We start from the raw sequence: 26,790 nt of genomic DNA, 5'->3' as shown, positions 1-26,790 counted from the left end.
AGGGACCAGTTTCATGGAAGACAGTTTTTCCACGGGCCAGGGTGGAGAGGTGGTTTCAGGATGAAACTGTTCCACCTCAGATCACCAGACATTATTAGTTCGATTCTCATAAGGAGCACACAACCTAGATCCCTCGCATGCACAGTTCACAATAGGGTTCGAGCACCTATGAGAATCTAACATGGCCACTGATCTGACAGGAGGTGGGACTCAGGCAGTAATGCTTGCTTGCCCTGGCTCACCTCCTGCTGTTCCTAACAGGCCATGGCCCAGTACCAGTCCATGGCCCAGGGGTTGGGGACCTCTGATATAATGAACAGCCCTGGAAGAAAATGGTGCCTTCCACTGGATTAAAGAGCAGACATATGGCAGGAGAATTGCTTGAATCCAGGAGGCAGAGGTTGCAGTGAGCAGAGATCGCGCCATTGCACTCCAGCCTGGGTGACGAGAGCAAAACTCTGTCTCAAAAAATTAATTAATTAATTAAAAATAAATAAAAAATAAAAAAGAGTAGACATACTTACTGTCCATAATAAAAGGTTCAGATTCCCTAAACTCAGGGTTTCTCTCCCCCAACACAAGCCACTGCATGTGCAGGTAGTACCTGGCCTTCATGTTGCTCTGTGGGAAGTAGGTCTCAAGGAACGAATGCAAGAAAAGGCTGACATACTGCTATTGCTGGAACTGTCATGTCTTCTGCCAGAATCCATAAAAGTGTGGCAGCTAAGTTCTTAGCTTGCAAGTAGGGTAAAATCTCAGATCCTTCACAGTTCCTAACATGGATCAGATACTATGCTAGGTACTGGGAGCTCAGAGGGATAAGGGTTAGAATTTCATACCCAGAGACCTTGCAGCCATCTAGTACTACTGCTATTACCATCTATCCATTAGGCACACGACCATTAAACTTAAACTTCATTAATAACATTATGCTTTCTTTCTAACTTTTAATCAAAGTAATGCATGTAAGGAAAAAAAACTGAAGTACATTATGGCTTATTATTAAAATCAACAGTTCTCATATCACATTTCTTCCCACTGCTTGGTTAGTTCCCAAGAGGCAATTACTTTAACCATTTCCATTTTTTATTACATAGGATGTTGTCTATGTCACTCTAAATTATATGTTTATACTTTAAGTTCTTGATATAAACTTAATCTACTGCATTTTTACTATGAAAAGTAAATATTTTGGCTCATTATGCTACTTAGCATCTACCCTTTCTTTCTCCCCCATTAAAAAAAAGAAATTAAGTGGTTCATGTCTATAATCCCAACACTTTGGGAGGCCAAAGTGACAGGACTGCTTGAGCCATGAGTTCAAGACCAGCCTAGGCAACACAGCAAGACCTCTATCTCTACAAAAAAGTAAAAAATTAGCTGGGCATGGTGATGTGCACCTGTAACCCCAGCTACTTAGGAGACTGAGGCAAGAGGATCACTTAGGCCCAGGAGTTCGAGGTTGCAATGAGATATGATCATACTACTGCACTCCAGCCGGCGTGACAGAGCAAGACCCTGTCTATTAAAAAAATAAATAAATAAAAAATAAAAAAAAGCGAAAAGAAAAAAATTAAGGTATAATTTCCACACAGTAAAATATATCCCCTTTTTACTCAGGGACTAAGTTTTTTCTAAAAAAGTAAAAAAAAGTTTTTAAATAAAATATATTTCCTTTTATCATAGTTCTGCAACATTTGACAAATTCAGTTTTGATATTACCCTGCAATCAAGACAGATCATCCCCATTACCCAAAAATATTTCCCTTGTCCTTTATAACACCTCTCCCGCTCCCAGCAATCACTCTGTACCTATAGATTTGTCATACAAATAGAATTATGCACTATAGTGCTTTTGAGTCTGACTTCTTTCACTCGGTATAATGTATTTGAGAACCTTACATGTTAATGGATGTATCAGTAATTTGTTCCTTTCTATTGCCAGGTAATATTCCATTGTATGACTATACCACAATTTGTTAATCCAATCACACACTGAAGAACATCTGGGTTGTTTCTAGTTTTTGGCAATTATGAATAATGCCTACACTATAAACACTTAGGAACAGATTTTTATTTGGACTTATGCTTTTATTTCAATTCTATAAATACTAGTTACAGGTATCACTGTGTCACATAGCATGTGTAAGCTTCACTTTATAAGAAATTGCCACACTCCTTTTCAAAGTGACTCTACGACTTGCATTTCCTCCACTATTGTATGAGACTTTCAGTCGCTCTGCATCCTCACTAGCACTTAGTATTGCTAGATTTTTAAAAATTAGACCAATTTTATTTGGCATATCATGGTATTCATTGTAGTTTTAAATTTCATTTCACTAATGAGCTATATTTTTTCATGTGCTTATAGTTACCATTCACACTTTTTCTTTGGTGAACTGTCTACTCAAATGTTTTGCCCATTTACAAAATTGTTTTCTAATTACTGAGTTTTGAGAGTTCTTTATATCTTTTGGATTCACATCTTTTATGAAATTTATGATTTGCAAATATTTTCTTCCAGTCTGTGGCTTATCTTGTTCTCTTAAAGCTGTCTTTTGCAGAGCAAAATTTTTAATTTTGGTAAAGTCTAATTTATCACTATTTTCTTTCAGGGAACACATCAAACCCAAGGTCGTGCAGATATTCTGTTTTCTTCTGTAAGTTTCACATTTTACAGCTACTTAGTTCTATAATCCATTTTAAAATAATTTTTATATAAGCTTGGAGGTATATGTCTAGGATTTTTGCATTTGGATATCCGATTGTTCTAGATCTACTTGTTCTAGAACTCTAGAGTTGTTCTGGAACTCTACATTACCATTTCCTTATTAAATTGCCCTGGCACCTTTGTTTAAAAATCAGTTGTCCATATATATGTGGGTCTATTTCTGAACTCTATTCTGTCCAATTAATCTGTCTTCATCATTTCCCTAATACCACACCATCTTAATTACAATAGTTTTCAGTAAGTTTTGAAATCAGGAAACATGTGTCTCCACTTTGTTTTTCGTTTTCATCAGTCTTTCACATAAAGATCTTATGTATATTTTGGATTTCTGGTACTACTGAATACGGTATTAGGTTGCTACAAAAGTATTTGCGGTAAAAGCCACAATTATGTTTGCAGCAAACTAATACTTTTTGAAATGTTTAATTTCCAATTGTTCACTGTAAGAAATAGAATTGATTTTTGTATATTGAGTTAGTATCCTTCCACCTACTAGTTACAGTAGCATCTTGCTAGGTTCTTTGAGATTTTTTACATTGATAATCACTTTGAGAATAGAAAAAGGTTTTCTTTTTTCTTTTCTAATCTTTTGTTTTTCTTGCTTTATTGCTCTGCTTTAAATCCTACTTTATAGGATTTCAAATTATTTACATTTGTAATGGATTTTAAAGACCTAGACTATGATCTACCTGGGTTACTATCTCATGTCTCCTGCTGTTGGGTAACATGTTCTACAGATGTTAATTAGGTAAAGTTGGTTGACAGTATTGTTCAAGGCTTCTATATCCTTCCTGACTTTCTGCCTGCTTCTTCTGTTAATTATTAAGAGGAGTGCTGAAGTCTCCAGATATAACTGTGGATTTGTCTAGTTCTCTTTTCAGTTCTCTGTTATTAATTCATGTATTTTGAAGCTATGTTGTTGGGGCATAAATATTTATAATGTTTATATCGTGTTGGTGAATTGACTGCTGTGTATTTCTCTTTTCGGTGAGGAGAGGAGAATAAATGCAGGGGTACCCATTTTCTTTGGCCATATTCTGTTGTTTAATTGCTGTTTCTTAAGCTGGATATCAAGCTCATTAATTTTCAGTGATTTTGTAACACTATTAAGGTTAATTAGAAAGGAAAATGAAATGTGATCCTGTAAGTATGCTTTATAAAAAAAATCAGCAACACCAGCTGAGTCACAATGATCTCTTTTCTGATCACCAACATTTTGATTACTTAAAACATCTATTTCTTGGCCAGGCGTGGTGGCTCACACCTGTAATCCCAGCACTGTGGGAGGCCGAGGCAGGTGGATCACCCAAGGTCAGGAGTTTAAGACTAGCCTGGCCAACATGGTGAAACCCCATCTCTACAAAAATACAAAAATTAGCTGGGCATGATGGAGGGTGCCTGTAATCCCAGCTACTCGGGATGCTGAGGCGGGAGAATCACTTGAACCCGGGAGGTGGAGGTTGCAGTGAGCCGAGATTGCGCCATTGCACTCCAGCCTGGAAGACAGAACAAGACTCTGTCTCCAAAAATTAAAAAATATATATATTTCCTATAGTTGAAGGTATCTTTTTCAAGTAGTTTTCTCTGAGATAAAAATAACCACATGGAGTTCTACCTTACGTACATTTTAATGATGTTTTTCTTAACTCTCATTCAGTATTTTAATGTATGCTTGGAGTTTTCAAGATCTAATCTGCACTTAGGCCAACCTGCAAAATTCAACCTTATCAAAATGTTTTACATGGAATTTTCATTCATTAACTCTCTGCCCTTTAGAATACAGTCCACCAGCTGCTTCACTCTAGTGAGATCCACTCAATAAAGACATCAAATAAAAGCAAGATATTATTTACAGCTTGCCGGCATGCACTATACATCTGTGTTCATCTCAGATAAAAGGTTACAATGCAGGTCTAAAGGGTAATGTGAAAATTACTAACCAGCTTCAGCTAAGTAAGGGGTATACTTATGGATCAAGGGCAAATGGAGAAATACAGTGGAGTCAAAAGCAAAGCATATACAAACATGGTCATTACTATTAACTATAAACATTAATTTTCTTGCGATAATGTTAGTATATTATTTTTTAAAGGTGATTCTTTATGACTGCTAAAAAACGCCTCTAATTTCTTCTAGATTCCCTATCACATTTGTTGGTGGTAGTTTCTAACCTTTTCTATAACCAGAATATCATTCATAACACCTTTACTCTCCAGCTGATGACCTTACTTTATTTACAAGGAAGAGTAAGACCAGTTGATACACTCCATCAACTTCCCTTTGCTGTGTCTTAACTATTTCCTCTATGTTCCCACATTGCTGAGGGGTATGCCTTTCTCTGTCACCATCCTTTGGTTCAAGTACATATCGTCCTTCCTCCAATAAGTTACTTTTTCACTTGTGTCTTTGAGTTCCTATTTGCCTCTCTCTGCAAACCACCATGCGTACTCTAGGATTCACCTCATACCTAAATATGCCCATTCGCTCTTCCAACATTTTTAAAGCACCTAACAAGTGTAACTCATTGGATTACTATGAGACAGAAAGTTAAGTAAAAATCCAGTCCTCCTTTCAGGGAACTCACAAACTATTGGGAAAGATGAACAGGTAAACAAATAATTACAATCAAGTGTAACAAATGTTAAGAGCAAAGGCACGTACAATCCAGTCATGGTATAAAGGAAAGAGAACTTAATTCTGCTTGGTTAAAGAGATATTTTCTTTCTTTTATATCTTCATCAAGCCCACCCTCTCTGACAGTTCTTTCTTCTCTTCTTCCTACAGATAGGCTCAGGTCTTAAACCCAGAAATGAACAATCCCATGATGCTTAAGCTAATACTACTCTAGCATCCCCTTTACTGGCACTTTTTTTTTTTTTCTTGAGACAGGGTCTCACTCCATTGCCAATGCTGGAGTGCAGTGGCATGATCACGACTCCCTGGAGCCTCAACTTCTTGGGCTCAGGTGATTCTTCCACCTCTGCCTCCTGAGTAGCTGAGGCTACAGTTGCACACCACCACACCTGCTAATTTTTTGTAGAGACAGGTTTTTGCCATGTTGCCCAGGCTGGCCTTGAATGCCTGGGCTCAGCAATCTGCCTGCCTCAGCCTACCTACTAAGTGCTAGCATTACAGGTACAAGCCACTGCACCTGGCCTGACACATTTTTTGAAAAGGTTATTTACTGTCTTTCATTAATTTTTTAAGCAAGTATAATCTTGCTTTTGGTTTCCACCATTTTACTGACACCTCACCAAAGTCAAAGTCAAATAATCCTCTCAGCATATCCAACCACCTTTTCTCAGTTCTCTTCATGAAAAAAATCTCTGCTACAAGGGACTCTGTGGAACTTATTCTCTTCTCAAAATTTTCTCCTTGACTTTTGTGATACTTCACTACCCTAATGTATTTCCTCCCTCTCTCCCCATTTCTGTTCAGTCTTCATTGATCCCACCTCCTTTTAATGCTTGGCAAAGAGAAGGATTAGCGAAGATTACATTTTCAAACACAGCTTTTGACTCCCTACCTCTTCTCTCCCTCCAGCAAACTCATGATAATAAGCTCTAAAGTAGAGTGGAGTTCAGGGGGAAAAAAAAAAAATCTTAAGAGTTAGAAAGCCTGGCTTCAATTTTTGGTTCTACCACTGACTTCCTACCTATGCACCATGGCATGTCACATCCTAGGACTCCAAAAAAGAGAATGGCTTTCTACCTATGCTACAATTCTAACTGAAAAGACCATCGGATTTCTAGTCCTAAATTATCTAATGCCCCAAATCCACATTAATACCATTTAAATGCAGACATAATATGTTAAAATAGATACTTTAAGAACTTATATTGTTTTCAAAAAGGTGATCCTTTATGATTGCTAAAAAAAAAAAAAGCCACTAATTCTTTATTTCTAGATTCCTTATCAAATATGTTAGCAGCAGTTTATAACCACTAAAATTAAGTCACTCAAACCGAAACCAACTATACTTCCTTTAAGTTACCTGTTAGTATTTATGTATTGGTGCCACCATTATCCTAAGCTTGAAATCTTAATACTCCTATAGTCTTTCATTTGTGCATTCTCTCTCCCTAATTCCCAACCTTTGTGCAAGGCCTAATTCAAAGGGCATCTCTTCCATAAAGGGTTCCTTGACCTCTTCAGCTGGTTATAGTCTTTCCCTCATCAGAAGACCCAAGACAGTCTATGTGTACCTCTCATGACACTTGGTTTATGTTTGTTTTTTTTTTTCAGACACTGGTTTTGTGGGAGAAGGATTTATATCTGATTCTTCCTTGCATACTCTGTGGCACCTTGAACACTGCTTTGCTCAAAGTACTAAAAAACTATGTAAGATTTGTTATCTGAACTTTGGACACAGAAGCAGCCATAAAGTTGTCTAGAGTAACAATTTTCTTTAAATAAAAATAACAATTTAAAGATGTATGATGATTTAGATGTTGTAACTCTAAAATACATAATGTTCTTCTTAAGCTAAGGAAGCAGAACTTCTTCCCCTATTCCTTCAAAATTCCAGTCAACTTGAAAGCACACTATAGAAAATAGTCTTTGCTATGTCACAATATTAATTTTTTAAAGGTAGACTTACTAAAAAATGCACTCTTTAACATTTGGTTTTACAATCTGAGCATTTCCACTGTTCATAAGACAAAGTATTTTGACAAACTATTTGATCTACGATCAGAAGTGTAGATTACACACAGCAATAACTGATGACTATCAGAACATTCAGCCAGTATGTACTACATTATCATCTGCTCAGAAAACAATTTCCCGAAATGAAATATGCTGTCATTAATTTTCAGCTTCATTAATAAGCTTCCATGCATTGCTCAAAAATTTTATTTTTAAAGATGTAGTCCTCAATTGAGATAGTAAAACAAACTGAGGTAGGTGGGGAAGGTTTCCAGCTTCCTTTATGACTAGGAAAAATAAAAATGCAGCTTAGCAGACAGAAGAACTAGAATTTCCCAAGAGTCTAAACCAGATAAGTCAAGGTTTTAACTTAATTCATCTTGAAGATAAGATGTCTGGTGTGAGGCCTGACAAGTAGTACACAGCATCACTGCAAGAACATTAAATAAAATGGAAAGATCTGTCTAAGGCCTCGTTACTGCAGATGCAGAGAGAAGAATATGACCTACCTGGCTTATCCCTCCAGGAGAGATCTTGTATGACTGCAACTTTTGCTTCAGCAGCTCTGGATCACTGTGACGGAATGGGCACCCTGACAACAAAAAATAAGCCAGCACACAAACAAGGTTATTTACCCACAACTTAGTACAATACCACACTCGAGAGACCATCTAAGCTCCCCTTAATTGTCTAACAGCTTATTAATAAAAAAAGGTAATTGCCCATGGGTGCAACTGCTTTCCTCTTTTTATCTAAATGATTACTTAGCTGTATGGTTATCAGGGCACTCCAGGCTCAAGAGTTACATAAAACATTGCAGCATTCTCAGGCTAAGATGTCCATTCAACAGGAAGAGGGAAAACAGCTTTAATTACGCTCCTTACTAACAAGCACAAATAATCACAAAACAGCTGCATAATAGTTTATTTTAAAACTTTATACAATCATCTTATATTCTAGTCTAAAAATTATATAAAAGGCATATGAGAGAAGGAAGATAAACAAAATGAAAACCATGCAAACTCTGAGAAAGAAAAAAATTCAACATCATTTTCAAATGTAAATTATATGCCTATTTCCTAAAGTGTAGAATCTATGAAAATGTAAAAGAATCATGGATGGAAATGAGATGAAAAAATAAACTATTTCATAGAAAAACAACTTATGGTGGATATGTGTCATCTCTATATTATTTCATGAAAAAAATGAAAGACCACTAGAAATATTCACATAAATAAGAATACAGAAGAATTTGAAATATAAAAGCTGTTTTAGGATAAAATCTAGAAAATTTTAGATATTTTAATAAACTGCAATGGTAAGTCAAAATGCTTATTAAAATTTTAATACAGAAAAGTCTTATTTTTTGCAGTCATACAGATGATAGATTTGTAAGTTCATAAGAAATGATTGTGCATTTTTCACAAATTAGAAAATCTAGAGGAAATGACTAAGTTCCAGGAAACACACAACCTTCTGAGACTGAAGCAGGAAGAAAGTGAAAATCTGAACAGACCACTAATGAGGTCTGAAATTGAATCTGGAATAAAAAACCTATCAACCAGAAAAAGCCCTGGACCAGGTAGATTCACAGCCAAATTCTACCAGATGTACAAAGAAGAATTGGTACCAATCCTACCAAAACTACTCCAAAAAACTGAGGAGGGGGGACTACCCCCATTAACTCAATTTATGAAGCCAGCATCACCCTGATACCAAAATCTGGTTGAGACACAATGAAAAAAAGAAAACTTCTGGCCAATATCTCTGATGACCATAGAATCAAAAATCCTCAACAAAATACTAGCAAACTGAATCCAGCAGCACATCAAAAAGCTAATTCACCATGATCAAACAGGCTTTATTTCTGGGATGCAAGTCTGACTCAACATATGCAAATCAATAAAAGTGTTTCACCACATAAACAGAATTAGAAACAAAAACCATATTATCTCAATAGAAAAAGCTTTCAATAAAATCCAATATCCTGGCCAAGCGCGGTGGCTCACGCCTGTAATCCCAGCACTTTGGAAGGCCGAGGCGGGTGGATCACGAGGTCAGGAGATCAAGACCATCCTGGCTAACACGGTGAAACCCCGTCTCTACTAAAAATACAAAAAATTAGCTGGGCATGGCGGCAGGTACCTGTAGTCTCAGCTACTCAGGAGGCTGAGGCAGGAGAATGGAATGAACCCAGGAGGCGGAGCTTGCAGTAAGCCAAGATCGCGCCACTGCATTCCAGCCTGGGAAACAGTGAGACTCCATCTCAAAAAAAAAAAAAAAAATCCAATATTCCTTCATGATAAAAACCCTCAAAAAACTAGACACCAAAGGAATATACCTCAAAATAATAAGAACTATCTAAGAGAAACCCACAGCCAACATCATACTGAATGGGCCAAAGCTCAAACCATTCCCCTTGAGAATGGGAACAAGACAAGGATGCCCACTCTCACCACTCTTACTCAAAATACTACTGGGAGTCCTACCCAGAGCAATCAGGCAAAAGAAAGAAATAAAAGCCATCCAAATAGGAAAAGACGTCAAACTATCTTTCTTTGCTGATGATATGATTCTATACCTAGAAAACCCTAAAGAATGCACCAAAAGGCTCCTGGAATTAATCAATGACTTCAGCAAAGTTTCAGGATACAAAATTAATATACAAAAATCAGTAGCATTTCTTTTTTTTTGAGACAGAGTCTCTCTCACTCTGTCACCCGGCGCAGTGGTGCCATCTCAGCCAACTGCAACCTCTGCCTCCTGAACAGCTGGAATTACAGGTGCACGCCACTATGCCTGGCTAATTTTTGTTTTGCTTTTTAATTTTAGTAGAAATGAGGTTTCACCATGTTGGCCAGGCTGGTCTTGAACTCCTGACCTCAAGTGATCTACCCGTGTTGGCCTCCCAAAGTGCTGGGATTACAGGCATGATCCACCATGCCCGGCCTTAAAAATCAGTAGCATTTCTATATACCAACAATGTTCAAGCTGAGAGCCAAATCAAAAACACAATTCCATTTACAGTAGCCACCAAAAAATAAATAAATAAAATATTTAGGAATACATCTAAGCAAGGAAGTGAAAGATCTCTACAAGAAGAACTACAAAATGCTGCTGAAAGAAATCAGAGACAACACAAACAGAAAAACATTCCATGCTCATGGATTGGAAGAATCAATATCATTAAAATGGCCATACCACCCTAAGTAATGTACAGATTCAATGCTATTTCTATCAAACTACCAATGTCATTTTTCACAGAATAAGAAAACAACTATTCTAAAATTCATATGGAACTAAAAAAGAGCCTAAATGACCAAAGCAATCCTAAGCAAAAGGAACAAAGCCAGAGGCATCACTCTACCTAACTCCAAACTATACTATAAGGCTATTGTAACCAAAACAGTATGGTACTGGTACAAAAACAGACACAGAGACTAATGAAACAGAATAGACAATCAGAAATAAGACAGCATACCTACAACTATCTGACCTTCAACAAAGTCAATAAAAATAGGCAATGGAGAAAGGACTCCCTATTCAATAAATGGGTTGGAATAACCAGCTAGCAGAGACATGAAAATTCTAAGAATAAAAAAGAAATGCTAGCGATCAAAAACACTGTAACAGAAATGAAGAATGTCTTCAATGGGTTCATCAGTAGCTGGACATGACTGGGGAAAATCCTTGGATCTTGTGGATATGACAGATAGAAACTTCTGAAACTAAAAAGCAAAGAGAAAAAAGACAAAAACAAAACAAAACAAAACACAATACCTAAGAACTATAGGACAACTATAAAAGGTATAACATGTGTGTAAATGAAATCCCAAAAGGTGAAAAAAGAGAGAAAAGAACAGAAGCACAGATGGGGAGAAAACATTTGCAAAAGACAAGTCTGATAAAGTACTGTTATGCAAAATACACAATGAACTCTTGTAAACTATGGGCTTTGGATGATAAGGATTTGTCAATGTAGGTTCATCAATTGTAACACATGTACCAGTGTGGTGTGGGATACTGACAGCAAGGGAGGTTGTGCGTGTGTTGGGGCGTGGAGGTATATGGGAACTCTGAACTTCCCACACGATTTTGCTGTGAACCTAAAACAGCTCTAAAAAATTAAGTTTATTACTTTTTAAAAACGGAATAAGTAAATGTTTCCAACAAATAATGAGTTCATTGAGTGCTAAGTATAAGTGTCAAGAAGACTGACAGAGTTGAACTTAGAAACAAAATAATAACATAAAGCACTGGGATAACAAGATACAACTTAAAAGAAATAAAGTTTTGCATTTAAGCTAATGAAAACCAACTAATTAAGAAACAAATGCTAGAACCAGGAAATTTGCAGACAAATCCCTGGGAGTTTTACTTGGCCACAAGCTTAATCATAAGTTGACTGCCTGGTATGGCTGCTAGGCTAAAAAAAGCTTCAGGCTTCCTCAACAGAAGTACCTGGACCCATGGTTTTCAAACTTTAGAAGACATAAAACTCACCCAGTGTACTTGCAAATAAAGTCTGATTTTATATGACTGAGGGTGCACCCTGAGAATCTGCATTTCTAAAAAAGCACCTCAAGGGACTCTGAAATAAGTGATAAAAACCACTCAATATCTATTACCAGGCCGGGTGTGGTGGCTCAGGTCTGTAATCCCAGCACTTTGGGAGGCCAAGGCGGGCAGATCACCTGAGGCCCGCCAGCCTGGCCAACTAGGCGAAACCCCATCTCTACTAAAAATACAAAAAATTAGCCGGGCAGGGTGGCAGGTGCCTATAATCTTAGCTACTCAGGAGGCTGAGGCAGGAGAATTGCTTGAACCAAGGAGGCGTAGACTGCAGTGAGCCGAGATCACGCCATTGCACTCCAGCCTGGGCAACAAGAGCGAAACTCTGTCTCAAAAAAAAAAAAAATCTACATCTATATATAGATCTATCTTATCTGTCTATCTATATAACTAGTGCTGGCCACTTCTTCATCTATTAACTAATGAATGTATAGGCATTTTTTAATGATTTGGACACATAGAATGTCTTTCTACAAATACTGTTTATGATTATTTGATCTTTAGCAGCCCAAAAGTGCAGTCTTTTAAAAAGTGTTTAAGATTCTAAAACAAAAAGAAGTTTTGACACATGCTGTAGTAAGCTTTGATAATCCAGAAAATTTACTGATATGAACTATTAAATCATTCTTGGACATACCAGACAAATGAGATGTTTTGTTTTTCTTTTTAAATAACTCAGGCAAACTGACAGTTATGGCAGATATCACGACGTGTTAAATTGCCCACTTAATCTTTGTTGGTTAATCAGATGATGGTGATAAGAAAAAAACCCCACACTTTTCCTTAGTAGTTAGCCTTTGGAAAATTAATGAATCTACTATTCCAAACTTAGAATATTCTAATTTCAAAAAGCTTTGTAAAACTTACATCAGCCCTCTAAGACACTCGCAGAACACTGCAGAAGATGAGGGAGACAGAACAGCGGGAAGGAGGAAAGTGAGAACTGAAAAGCCTAATCCAGCACAAACTGAAGTACAGCTGAATGAATTTCTCTTGCCTGACCTAGTTCAGTAATAAGACAAATTGTTCTAAGAGTAATGGAGCTCTAGCTTGACAGTGACAACTGACATAAGCTACAAACTAGGTCCTGACAGGAATGCAAAAAGCTACAACATTGTTTCAGTGTTTCCAACAGAGCTCTTGGATTTCTGTACTTGGCCAACATATCCAGTGGAGGCACTTACCATGATAATCCCCTTGGCTTGGTGGATTGGATAGAATAATCTTCAGGCAACTGAAAGGTGTATAGTCTGTCCTCTTGCCTTCCTTTCCAAAGCTATGACGGATGTTGTAAGAGTAACCTTTATCAAACTGATTGGGAGGAAACAGAAAAAGAGACAAAGTCAGCCAATAATTATACTAGTGAGGTCAGCAACACAAGCTAGAATCAAAGAGTGCAAAGCGATATTTTCTAGAATAAATTCAGCATTCACGGGCAGATGTACATTCATGCCATGTATATTATTTAGGTCCTTTATGATACAAATAATTTCTTTTTTTAAAAAAGGTACAAAACTTATAGAAAACAAATTTATCAGGTAGAAGACAGCTAATGTTACCTATACGTTTAAAGATAAAGAAAATCTTTTCCTGAGAAGAATAATCGATTTGCCCTTCTTCATTTGATTCCAAAGATTATAGTAGAAGAAAAATCAGTTTAGCCTCTTTTCTATCCACCTTCCCCTAATTCTCCCTGAATTCTCATATCTACCCATTCTGCTTCCTAAATGCCTATTAAAATAGTTAATCCTAGGCCAGGTGCAGTGGCTCATGCCTGTAATCCCAGCACTTTAGGAGGCTAAGACAAGAGGATTGCTTGAGCCCAGGAGTTCGAGACCAGCCTGGGCAACATAGTGAGACCCATCTCTACAAAAAAATTAAATATTAGCTGGGTGTGGTGGCATGCACCTGTCGTCTCAGCTACTCAGGAGCCTGAGGCAGAATTATCACTTGAGCTGGGGGATTGAGGCTGCAGTGAGCCAAGATTATGCCACTGTACTTCAGCCTGGGCTACATAGTGAGACCCAGTCTCAAAATATAATAACAATAATAATAATAATGATAATAATAATAATAATAATCCCTTCCTCTGGATTTCCACTATACAAAGTAGTCAGCAAATGCTTAAGGAATGAAGTACTACAACTGCCTACTACCCAAAATCCTTGCCTCCATGTTCATAAAACAAGCTAATGGGACAGAAGGGACTTTGAATTGGGTCAGACAGGAGAACAAAAGGAACCAGCATATAATGAAAAGTGACCAGGTGCCAGGCATTTTGCTAGAAGCTTTTAAAAGTGTAATCCCATTTAATCATTTAGATAATCACAACTCCTCTATGATGCTACGCTTGAGAAAACTGAAGTTCAAAGAATGAAGCAATGTGATGTACAACAGTTATTAAATGGTAGACATGTACAGACAAGTCTGATTCCAAAACCCATCTCTACAAAAAAATTAAATTATTAGCTGAGTGTGGTGGCATGCACCTACTCAGCTACTCAGGAGCCTGAGGCAGTAAGCTATGATCGTGGCATTGCAGTCAGGGCAACAGAGCAATATTCTGTCTCTAAAAAAAATTAAAAATTAAATTTAAAAAGTCACTAACCATCAGGCATTGGAAAACATTTAATGGAAGCAGAATAATGGGTTGATGGCCTTCCTAATGCTATAGTAGACCAAGAAGTACTTCACATTTTTTTCTTCATGCATGCTGGTACTGAGGTGGGTGCAAAGATCCAACAGACAGATCTTACCTCAAGGAGTTTATGGTCCTGGAGGAACTAATCACCTATGTGTATGCGTGATTAATAGAAAACAGCATGATAATGTGTCATAAAAGAAGTAAAGTGCTATAAAAACCAAATATGTTATGAAGATAAATCTTCTAGAGAGGTATAGGTATAAGTATAGATAAAATGCTATTGAAATATGTAGGAAGAAGAGATAACTTCTGATTTTGGACCACAAAATGAAGTGTCATTTAAAATGGAGTCTGAAAGAGAAGTTATGTCCTAAAAAGATTTAACTGGAAGCTATTATTTTTAAATATCTTGTTATTTCTTATTACTAAGGAAGTGTGGTATTATGGAAAGAACGTGGGCTATATTCAATTCACTTCTGACACTAACTAGAGCTCGTGCAGATCTCTCATGGATTAAGAGCTCAGTCTCACAAGACTGTGCCCTACTTCATATACCAATTGCAAGCAGTAGGTTCCCAGGTCACCACAACTTCTGACCAGTTTGGCCACAAGTGGGAGGTTACCACAACCCCTTTCTCAGGCTCAGTAATGTGCTAGAGCAGCTCACAGAACTCCTGGGCTCAAGTGATCTTCCCACCTCAGCCTCCTGGGTGACTAGGACTACAGGTGTGTGTCACCAGACAAGGTCTTGCTATGTTGCCCAGGCTGGTCTCAAACTCCTGGGCTCAAGCAATCCTCCCACCTTGGCCTCCCAAAGCCCTGGGATTGCAGATGTGAGCCACTATGCCGGGACCTTGGTTGATGATTTTCTAATTCCACTACTAGGTGACACTCATCTGGCATAACAACCCGTACCCCTTTGGTCAACCAAAAGCAGACAATGTACCTTTGACAAGATATCTGACAAGAGCAAATATTCAATACTGGTGGAATCTTGGACAAAAATCTAACTTTCCTGGGAAAGAGGTAGGGGTTAGGGTGGGTGTCCCATGTTAAGTGGTCATTTGGGCAAAAACTACAAACCTAAAACCAAGTTTCTAAAATGAATTTTAGACTATGGCAAATGACTGATTTAGTCAAAAATTTATCTTCTACTCTGAAAAAAATACATGTGTATTTAAAAGACAAACCTTGCCACTTTTATACTGGAGCACAATCTTAAACTACCACTCAGTGATCTCTCAAGGCTGTCACAAACAGAATTATCAGAAGCTGTGAGTGGTTGTGGAGCACATCAAATGTTCCTACATGATACTTTAAGCAACACTTGTTAAATAGTGAGAAGCCAGATTGCCCAAATAACAAGTCATTTTCAAAGGGCAAAATCTTCAAGGTTCTCACTCTAATAATTAGAGTGAAATGGCTGTAAAGAGCTTTTTTACTGCTATGATTTACTGCTATGATTCTTTAACTTATAAAATGGATACTGTAGAAATCTTAGAGAATGATTACTTGGCAATTTTTCATACATGAAATTAAAGTATCATGTAGACAGAAATAAAAATAAAACAGATTATTTTGAGTTTATAAATAATTATACATATTGGTAATGAACTGAAACTTAAATACAAAAGGTGAGCAGGCCATATTTTGGAAAACAGGTAAATCCCCCCTTTTAAGTGACCGCAAGACACTTCAGAGTTGCCCTTGGCTTTCTTTCTCTGGGCTCATACTAAGAGCAACACACACAGAGTAGGCTTTTTAAAGATCCCAGGCTTTGGAGGCAGAGAAACTTGGGAAAGAATCCCCAGCTTGCCCACTTATAAGGGTATTACTTCAATCCTCAATTTTCCTAATCTATAGCGACAGTAATATTAATGCATTAAACTGCTATGGAGATTAAATTAAAACATTAAGCAGAGTACCTGTCACATCCTTTGTTCTCAATAAATATTAGCTGCTACTGGTGAGGGAAAAAACAGAAAATATTTGGTTTCCTAGTTTAAACACTGACTATGCTACTGCAAAAGACTTCTATTTCAGTAGATATTAACAGAACCTTTACCTAAAGGTTTAGGGAGGATAAAAGACTCACTAAACTATTCAATTACATTTCTAGTCATCTTCTTAAAATGTCCCCCTTCTTCCAACTCCTATCCACAACTCTAACTATTCATACAAACTGGCTCAAATGTCACTTCCTCTGTGGAATCTTCCCAAGCACCCAAGGCAGAAGACGTTGCTTCCTCAAAAGAACACACAGCAGCAGTTTTTACAGTGCTGTACCTTTCTTGTTGCAATGGAATTTATTTTTGTATTTATCACTTCTAAACTAGGAATGCTGTTAAGGGCAGGAACTTGGTTGCATACCCATCGTAGCATGCCTACTCAGTATCTGATAAAACATCTACTCTTAAGAGGTGCTCAATAACCTTCACTTGAATGAAAGAGCAAATAAGCGGTAGCTGGCTGGAAAGATGAAAGTATAAATATGCTTCAAGGGATTTTAACTTATCAGGATTAAATAACTTCAGAAACTTGCCAAATCATTGCAAGTTTACACTGCTGTGCTATTTTGTTCTTCTGGATAGCTTTTCTTCTTCACTGTAACAACAACAACAAAGACTGAAAAAGAATTTAAATGATGCCCTCTATAGAGTACAGTGGATACATTAAAAGATAATAAAAGTAATAAATTTTATTTTCTTTCAAAAATTGCCTCAGTATAGTGGGACTGGGCTGTCCAATACTTTAAGAGAATAAGAAAGAGAGTCAGAATAAGAGAGAGGAAAATACCTTGCTATTTTTTGTGTGAGATTTTTTAATTTGAGGTTATAATTTAAATATAGTGAAATGCAGATATATTAAGTCTATAGTTTGATCGGTTTGGGTAAGTGACTATACCTATATAACCCACACCCCTACCAGAAGATAGAACATTTCTATCAACCTGTAGAATTCCCTCTTGCTTCTTCTCAGTCAACATTCCCCTCCCTCCACAACCAGAAGCAACTACTAATCCAATTTTTGTTACCACAGATTAGTTTTAACTATTCTGTAACTTTATATCAATGGAATCATACAGTATTAAGTATTTTGTGTCTGGCTTCTTTCATGTCCTTTAATGCTTCTGAGATTTATCCTTGCCATTACATGTATCAGCAATTTGTTCTTTTTTATTGCCGAGCAGTACTCTACTGTATGGATATACCAGATTGCTTGTCTAGGCTCTTGCTGATGGATACCTGGATGTGATACTGTGATACAACAAGAAATGTGTATTTGATCCCTGCCCCTGGTTCCTCGCAGAGAGTTCCCAAAACTCTTGTAATTTCCTGAGCAAGAGGGATGCTAGGTACATCTTTTGTTCTAATATTTGGTCTGTGGCCCCAGTTTCTAACAGAGTTGCTAATCCCTTGGAACTTCCTGGGCATTGATAAGAGTGTCTTTTGTTCTAATGAGGTGACTCTTGGTGGGCTCCTGGATGGGGGCTGGTCACCAGAAAGACCAAGCCATAATTAGAAGCCTGGAACTTTCAGCCACACTATCCCATCCTCCAGGAAAAGGAGGGGACTGAAAAATGAGTTAATAAATGCTCAGCCTATATGATGAAGCCTCCATAAAAATCCCTAAACTACACGGTTTAGAAAGCATCTGGGATGCTGAAGACATGGAGATGATAGGAGGATGGAACACCCAGAGAGGGCATGGAAGGTACATGCCGCTTCCCACATATCTTACCCAGAGTACTTCCTTGGCTGTTCACCTGTATCCCTTAAAACATCCTTTATAATAAACTGATAAATATAAGTGTTTCCCTGAGTTCTATGAGCTGCTCTAGCACATTACTGAACCTGAGAAGGGGGTTGTGGTAACCTCCCACTTGTGACCAAACTGGTCAGAAGTTGTGGTGACCTGGGAACCTACTGCTTGCAATTGGTATATGAAGTAGGGCACAGTCTTGTGAGACTGAGCTCTTAATCCATGAGAGATCTGCACGAGCTCTAGTTAGTGTCAGAAGTGAATTGAATATAGGCTATCCGGCTAGCATCAGAGAATTGGTCAGTGTGGGAAAAATCCACACATCTGGTCACTACACTGTCTGTGTTGAGAGTATAGTAGGAGAAAATTGTTTTCCTACCATACACACCGGGTTTTTACAGTTTTTGGTTATTCTCAATCAAGTGGCCATGAACATTCTTACATATGACTTTTGTAGGTATATATTTTCATTTCTCTGGGATAAATACATAGAAGTGGAATTGCTGCCAAACACTTTCCAGAGTAGTTGTACTATTTTATACCCCCACCAGCAATCACTGACAGTTCCACATTCTCCCCAACATTTGGTATGATCAGTCTTGCTAACTTTAGCCATTCTAGTGGGTAGCCAGCGGTATCTCACTTTGCATTTCCCCGATGACTAATGATCATGAGCACTTTTTCATGGCTTTTTGACCAGTGATATTCCTTATTTTATGAAATGTCTGTTCAAATCTTTTGCCCATTTAAAAATGTTGATTGCCGCCTTTTAATTATTCCATAATTGAATAATTCTTTATATATTCTGGACACAAGCCCTTTGTCAAATATAGTTGTAACAAAGGCTTATCTACTTGATGGTTACCTTCTGATGAGCAGGTGTTTTTATTTTTGATGAAGTCCAATTTATCAACTTTTTAATGGTAGGGCTCTCTGTGTCCTAAGATAAATTGCAAAGATATTTTTATGTTGTCCTTTAGAAATTGTAATGTTTTAGCTTTTAAGTCTAGGTCCTGATTCATCTCAAGTTAATTTTTGTCTGTGGTGTAAGGCAGGAATCAAAGTTCTTTTTTATTCTGCATGTGGAAAAACACCTTTCCCAACACCATATGTTAAAGACACTTTCTTTTTCCCATTAAATCACTTCAGCATCCTCATCAAATTTGACCACATATGTGTAGTTCTATTTTTGGAACTGGATCTGACTGGATCAGATCCAACTGGATCCCATTGATCTATATGTCTGTCCTTTTGCCAATAACACAGTCTTGATTACAACAGCTTTAGAGTAACTTTCAAAGATAAGTAAGTCCTACTGTGTTCATTTTCAAGATTATTTTGGCCATTCTACGTCCTTGCATTTCCATATAAATTTTAGAATCGGCTTGCCGATTTCTTTTAAAAAGAGAATGCTGAAATTTTTAACAATCAGTAGTTTATGTCTTCACAACTGCTATCTGTCCACAAGTAACCAATAACCAGGAAAACAAATAGCATTTCAACGAAAAGAAAACTTTCAAGAAAGAAGAAAGACTTTCAAGTCATCATTAATTTCACTGGTGAAAACAAGGACATTAAAATTTCCAGCAAACATTTTATAAACAACTTCTGTTTGTTTCTTTAGTCATAAACATGAACTATAATCTTTTTTGTGAAAACTTTTAGGTAGGAATTGAATTTAATTAGATACAAGATTTCAGTTACGTTCATCACAAAATAGGGAAAGAACATTTTGGTAAGCTATTCTGTTAAAATAATGGAAAGCTAATCTCTCTAAAAGAGAAAAGCTAAAAGTATTAACTTCCCTCTTCTTTCCAATTCATTTATTGCCTTTGTATACATATGTCTAAAATTTGGACCCTTCCAAACCTACTGGAAACAAGAAAAAAATAAAAATAAATGAAACTTGGATCCTACTAAGCTTTCAAACTATCCATGTATTTACCAAACAAATTGTCATCTCTGGCTTTCAAATTTACAAATTCAAGAAATATTGTACAGAGGCTATTTACTTGGAGATATTTTTTAGCAAATACTTTCTAGGTCTTCATATCCATGACTCAAAGGAAAACCTCTAAGCATTCGGTATGAAAAGAGGTAGGAAGGCCAGGCGCGGTGGCTCATGCCTGTAATCCCAGTACTTTGGGAGGCCGAGGTGGGTGGATCACCTGAGGTCAGGAGTTCGAGACCAGCCTGGCCAACATGGTGAAACCCCATCTCTACTAATAATACAAAAATTAGCTGGTTGTGGTGGTGCATGCCTGTAATCCCAGCTACTCAGGAGGCTGAGGCAGGAGAATCACTTGAACCCGGGAGGCAGAGGTTGCAGTGAGCCAAGATTGCGCCATTGCACTCCAGCCTGGGCGACAAGAGCGAAACTCCGTCTCAAAAAAAAAAAAAAAAAAGAGGTAGGAAGAAGTAAATAGAAAACATATGTTTCTGTCTAGGCTCTTCCCTCCCACTCCATTCATTCAGTGTGGGGAAAGGCCAGAAAGTCAAGACAGGTCTGAAGGTGGGTAAGTGGCAGTTTGCAACCTTCCAAATTAGTCCAGAAATCCCAGCTGTGGCACTGGCAATACACCAATATGCATTTCTACCGAAGACAACAGTAAGTTACTTTCAGAGGCATTACGCTAAATGATTGAACTCAAGAAAAACTGTAAAGCAGGCACACCTTTACCCAGTTCCAATCCTGTTCTCAGAGCCTCTTTCACAACTTTGTCTTCTATCCCAGGCCCACCCAGGGTCTAGTGACCTTATTATATTTTTTAAAGTATTTATGCCCAAATCTAATCAGACACTATGGTATAAACATCTCTTTGCTGAGATGGACAGTGCATGGTCTTCCTTAGAATAAAGTCTTTCCTACAAGGAAAAAAACACAAGACTAAATATTACTCCTATTTTCTTTTCTTTTTTTTTTGAGACAGAGTCTCACTCTGTCACCCAAGCTGGAGTGCAGTGGTGTGATCTTGGTTCGCTGCAACCTCCGCCTCCCAGGTTCAAGCCATTCTCCTGCCTCAGCCTCCTGAGTAGCTGGGATTACAAGTGCCCTCCACCACACCCAGCTAATTTACCCAGCTAATTTTTGTATTTTTAGTAGAGACCATGTTGCATGTTGGCCAGGCTGGTCTCGAACTCTTAACCTCAGGTGATCCACCCACCTCAGCCTCCCAAAGTGCTGAGATTACAGGCGTGAGCCATCACGCCTGGCCTACTACCCCTATTTTCAAAGCAACAAAAACTTCATTATGCAAGGTCGGCTTGAACAATAAAGTGAGAATGGTTACAAAGTATCCTTTAGAGAGAGATTTGTATTCAAAAAGGAACATCATCTTGACCTAAATGAGGCAAAAGAGCCATGTATATGTGCACAGAAATCAGCATAAGGATATGGCATTCAAAAATTTTTAATTTTTGAATTTATTACACATGAAGGTTTGTTACACAGTTATATTGTGTGGAGCTGTTAGGGCTTTTAAAGATCCCATCACCCAAGTAGTGAACAAAGTACCCAACAGGCAGTTTTTCAACCCTTCTTCTTTTCCCTCTCTCCTGGCTTTAGGTCCTCAGTGTCTATTATTTCCATATTTGTGTCCATGCGTACCCAATGTTTAGCTCCTACTTATAAGTGAGAATATGCAGTATTTGATTTTCTGTTCCTGTGTTAATTCACTTAGGTTAATGACCTCCAGCTGCATCCATGCTGCTGCAAAGGACATGATTTTGTTCTTTTTATGGCTGTGTAGTATTCCTTGGTGTATACGTAACATATTTTCTTTATCTAATTCACCTTTGATGGGTACCTGGGTTGATTTCATATGTTTGCTATTGTGAATAGTGCTGTGATAAACATAAAAGTGCAGGTGTCTTTTTGGTAGAACAATTTATTTTCCTTTGGGCATATATCTAGTAATGGGATTCCTGGGTGGAATGGTAATTCTATTTTAGTTTGAGAAATCTCCAAACTGGGGATTTCCTCAGGGGCTGAACTGATTTGCATTCTCACCAGTAGTGTGTAAGGATTCCCTTTTCTCCACAATCTCGCCATCATCCATTAATTTTTGGCTTTTTAATAACAGCCAGATACAACATTTCTTCAGGAGGACATTTTAACCTTCTTTTTAGTGGCAGGTGTTTCTTACCTTCAAGAACTTGGAACTCTAATTTACATATTAAAAGAAACAAAGTGAGAGTCTGCTAAACTACAAAGTGACCTCATTACTCACCAGTGCCCAGAATTTAGGATACCAAAATCATTAGAAGCAGGTCCTATGAAGATTAGTTAACATAAGAACTAACAGAAACTCAAGCTCAGCATCAGGGTCACACATATAAGTGAACCTGCCAGGAGGAAAAGGGCATGAAACCATCTTATGGCCTTTTCTTAGCACACATTCTTGCGATAATTTTTTGACGTATTGATTATATTGTCTTGAGTCACTAACTTAAAGTCTAATGTATAATTTTAATAACCAGAGTGATGTTATAGGCATTTAATATATGGTGCCCCCTTTTAAATTCTTAGGTAACTACTCAATTACTATCTATTAAACTAAATTTGTAATCAGTCACCTATAGATCCAAATACTTCCCTTTAACTCTTAACTTCAAACACAGTTTAACTCTTAGAGATCATTGGAACATCACACATATTCTAACCAAACAACACACCAAAGGAGATGTGGAGGCCCCAAGGAGTCCAGGAGGCAGTAAATACTAATGGTTGAAGTCAGATACTCAAGTTTAAGTATCGTCTCTACTACATGCTAGCTGTGTGACCTTGGACAGTTTACTTAACTTCTTTGCAACAATTCTCTTTTATGTAAAAAAGGAGTTATATCTATCACATAGGGTTGGCTTGGGGATTAAATTAGCTCATTTTCATAAAGTACTTGGTATAGCATCCTGCACACAGTGATAAAATGCTCTCCTTGATCAAATTTTAGTCAGGCTCTTCTGAATCCTCATCTCAACTAGGCCTAGAGCTTTGGATTTCTGTGTTCCTCTTTACATCACCCAGTTGTAACAGGAATCTTACAAAGTCAGTTGAGAAAGAACTCCCCAGATATTGAGATCACCCTCAATATCTGATCAAATTCCTCACTGCCACCCTTGGTATCTTATCACCCTGGCCAACCTGCAGCAAGGATCCTGTTAGTTCTGTTTAACCAGAATCCCCTTACCTGTGACGTTTCTTTCCTCTTAGTAATTTTTCATCCACTGACCCCCATCCCTGCTCTCTTGTCCATGCTATTTGGAATTAGGAATCCCCACTTGTGCATGCTCTCTATATGGAATGAAGCCCAGTTCTATACTGGAATCCCTTCTTCTATTGCAGCTTTTCCTGAATAAAATCTGTTTTTACCATTTTAACTACTATCTCTTATTTTTCTTTAACAGTTTTTGGTCCATGATTCAGATCTGGATCTGAACCACCATTAGACTCTTGGACACAATAACCAATCTCTAAGCACACACCAAGACTTTGTCTTCAGTCTGCTTGCTTTTTGGGTATCTGGTGGTGAGTGACTCCAATATCCAGTGCTCTAGATAAATGTCCATCGAATCACAGTGAGGACAGATTTTGATTAATATTCTGATTACATTGTCTGAAGCTGGATTAGAGGCCCAGACTTCTTTGTTTGAAAGGCACCTACTCAGCTAGAAGTCTTTCTTTCTGGGACTCACTGTGTCAAGAAGACATTTACTCCCTGACTCCTGAGCCTGGCTCTTGGCTGGAAAATTCTTCCTGGATCTTTGTCTCCTGGGATGGAGACTTTTCCTGGCTCTTTGTTTCCAGTGGGGATCCACTCCCCAGTGCCTGGGCTGGAATTTTTTCCCTGCTCTTTATGAGGCCTCTCTCTTCTGTCTGTTTAATCCTGCTTCTCCCATGGGAACTTCTCAATCGAAACCTCACCTTATCAAACTCCTGCTTTGCCACTATAGTTCTAATACTGTCTGCTTGCTTTCTCACTGGCAAAGCCTTACCAAAAACTCTCTTCAGCTATGGTGGGGGCTCCTGGTATATCCCTAAATTAGTCCATCTAAAAAGAGCCCTAGAGCAAAAAGGAACAAAGCTTTTGGATGCCCAGTGGTCTGCTTATTTCACTTGGTATTAAGAAGCCAAAAAACAGCGAAATAATTCAAATCTCAGTCAAACTAGTGAGGCTCTTTCACACTGTCTTTAGAAAAATTTTTCTGACTCAGTAAAGTTCCTAGAGCTCTCAAGAGCACCTCCATATTCCCCTCCCAGCTTTCCTTTATAGCCTCCTCTCCCAAACTCTCTTCCACCATCTGCCCCCTCCTCCAGTCCCTCACCTCCCTGTAACCAAAAGGTTCACTGGCCTCCATCTCCTTCAGATGAAGCCCAGGATCAGCCAGTACCTGTTCCCAAGTGAGGCTAATAGAAGAGAGAACATTTAAACCTTGGTCTAGGTCTAATTGCATCCTATCACCAAATACTTTCCTGACCACAGAAAGGAAAGGGAAAGGTTTGTTGAACAATTTAGAATCATTCTAGGTGCATACTCTCTGGGATTCCCTGATTTAAATCAACTTATCTGCCTGTTGGTTGGGCCTGGAAATGCCTCCCTTTGCTTTGAAAAAGCTAAATGGACCACTATTTCTGATGAACCTCAGTTCCTTCCTTGGGCGCACTCAAGGGTCTCAGCCTACCCCTGATACCCCGAGGGAAGTAAGAAATTACTAGGAGCCATCCGTCAAATCTCTCCCATTAAAATTGATTGGTCACATATCTAACATTGTAAATAACAAACTGATGAAACTGTGGCTATCACCATCAATTAAAGACAACATGGAAAGAGAATTCAGGGGTGGAACTGACTTTCCAAACAGCCTCTGCTCAGGCCATGCAATCTTTGTAATTAGTTTCAGGCCAGACCTCCATGACACATTACAGAAAAATAATATTAATTAACAAAATGTATACATGTCTAGGCTCCAGACATTAGCCCAATAATATGAAAATAGTATTTCAAAAATATTGGAAAATACACAATGCAAGCTTGTGGCACTGCAGTTAAAACAACTGGAAAAACCTGAAATTTTTAACTCACAGCAAGCTCCACAATGGAAGGCTCCCATTGATCTCAACGATGTGCTGATATCGTGAGGAAAAAAGACACTGGGCCTGGAATTGCCCAGTGCTCAAGAGGAAGGAAAAACCCAAGTCCCCCTCCTCACCAGAGAATTGTCTATTTTCGTCCAGAGAAGCAAATGTCCCAATGCCCTCAATTACTACTAAACTTGCATGAAGAAATAATGCTACAAGTTAAAGGGCCTCCACGTCTCTCATCAATACCAGGACAACACATTCTACCCTCAACACGAACGACCTCGCTTCCTGCCCCTTCCCCACAGTCTCCAAACTTTACCACTGGTGGGTTTTGATGCTTTGCCCCCAGCTCATCCTCATATCTCTATGGGACCTGTTAAAGGTCAACATAATCTTCTACTCAGCTCCACTACCCCAGTAAACTTGTGTGGAAAGTATCTTCTCATGAATGGAGGTACAAAACTTCCTGCTGGACTGCTTCTACCCGCCCCTGAGTCTTCCTCTTCATGTCTATGTCCCCTAATGGTTTTGTCTGACTTCCCCCAAGCAGGGAGTTCCTTTGCCCACTTCAACCTATCTACTTAAATAAAGATTTAAGCAAACTATTAAAATTATCTAAGGTATATGCGATACAGAACCCATATAAGGTAGAAACAGATCCTTCCAAGCCTCTCCCCAGGATTCCCCAATATCGTTTAAAACCACAAGGACTAGCGGTTGCTCTCCCTGATAATGAGAGGCTTATTAGACATAAGTCCCCACTTCTAATCCACGCATTACTCCCATTTGGCTATTAAAAAGTCAAGTGGGAAAGGATATCAGTTCCTTCCTGGGATCTATCAATTACACTGTCAAATCAAGATTTCCCTTGGTGCCTAATCCTAACACTATCCTGTCTGTTATCTCTTCCAACATGCAATATTTCATGGTAATTCATTTGTGTTCTGTTTTTTTTTTTTGAGACAGAGTCTCACTCTGTCGCCCAGGCTGGAGTGCAGTGGCTTGATCTCAGCTCACTGAAAGCTCTGCCTCCCAGGTTCACGCCATTCTCCTACCTCAGCCTCCCAAGTAGCTGGGACTACAGGCATCCGCCACCATGCCTAGCTAATTTTTTGTATTTTTAGTAGAGACGGGGTTTCACCATGTTAGCCAGGATGGTCTCGATCTCCTGACCTTGTGATCAGCCTGCCTCGGCCTCCCAAAGTGCTGAAATTACAAGCGTGAGCCACTGCTCTCGGCTGTGTTCTGCCTTTTATAATATTCCCCTTCATAAAGAATCTCACTACTACTTTGCCTTCACCTGGGAAAATAAACAATACACCTGGACTGTTATGCCCCAATGATTTACGCAGGCCC

General features: G+C 38.3%; 1 protein-coding gene across 2 annotated transcripts in view; it reads right to left on the bottom strand.

The window, feature by feature from the left end:
- Window positions 1–26,790, bottom strand: part of PRIM2 (DNA primase subunit 2) — a 315,402-nt gene that overhangs the window by 32,230 nt on the left and 256,382 nt on the right. For both annotated transcript variants that reach the window (XM_063666291.1, XM_054492444.2), the window contains 2 exons: window positions 13,135–13,261; window positions 7,888–7,970 (listed from right to left, as the gene is read on the bottom strand). In XM_063666291.1, coding sequence (XP_063522361.1) covers window positions 7,888–7,970; window positions 13,135–13,261 — 210 coding nt within the window. The remainder of the gene's footprint in view (window positions 1–7,887; window positions 7,971–13,134; window positions 13,262–26,790) is intronic.

The sequence above is a fragment of the Pongo pygmaeus genome, chromosome 5 (genome assembly GCF_028885625.2).
Source record: "Pongo pygmaeus isolate AG05252 chromosome 5, NHGRI_mPonPyg2-v2.0_pri, whole genome shotgun sequence".
Taxonomy (NCBI): Eukaryota; Metazoa; Chordata; class Mammalia; order Primates; family Hominidae; genus Pongo; species Pongo pygmaeus.
Note: the sequence above shows the minus strand (reverse complement) of the source record. Positions and strands in the feature narration are given on the sequence as shown.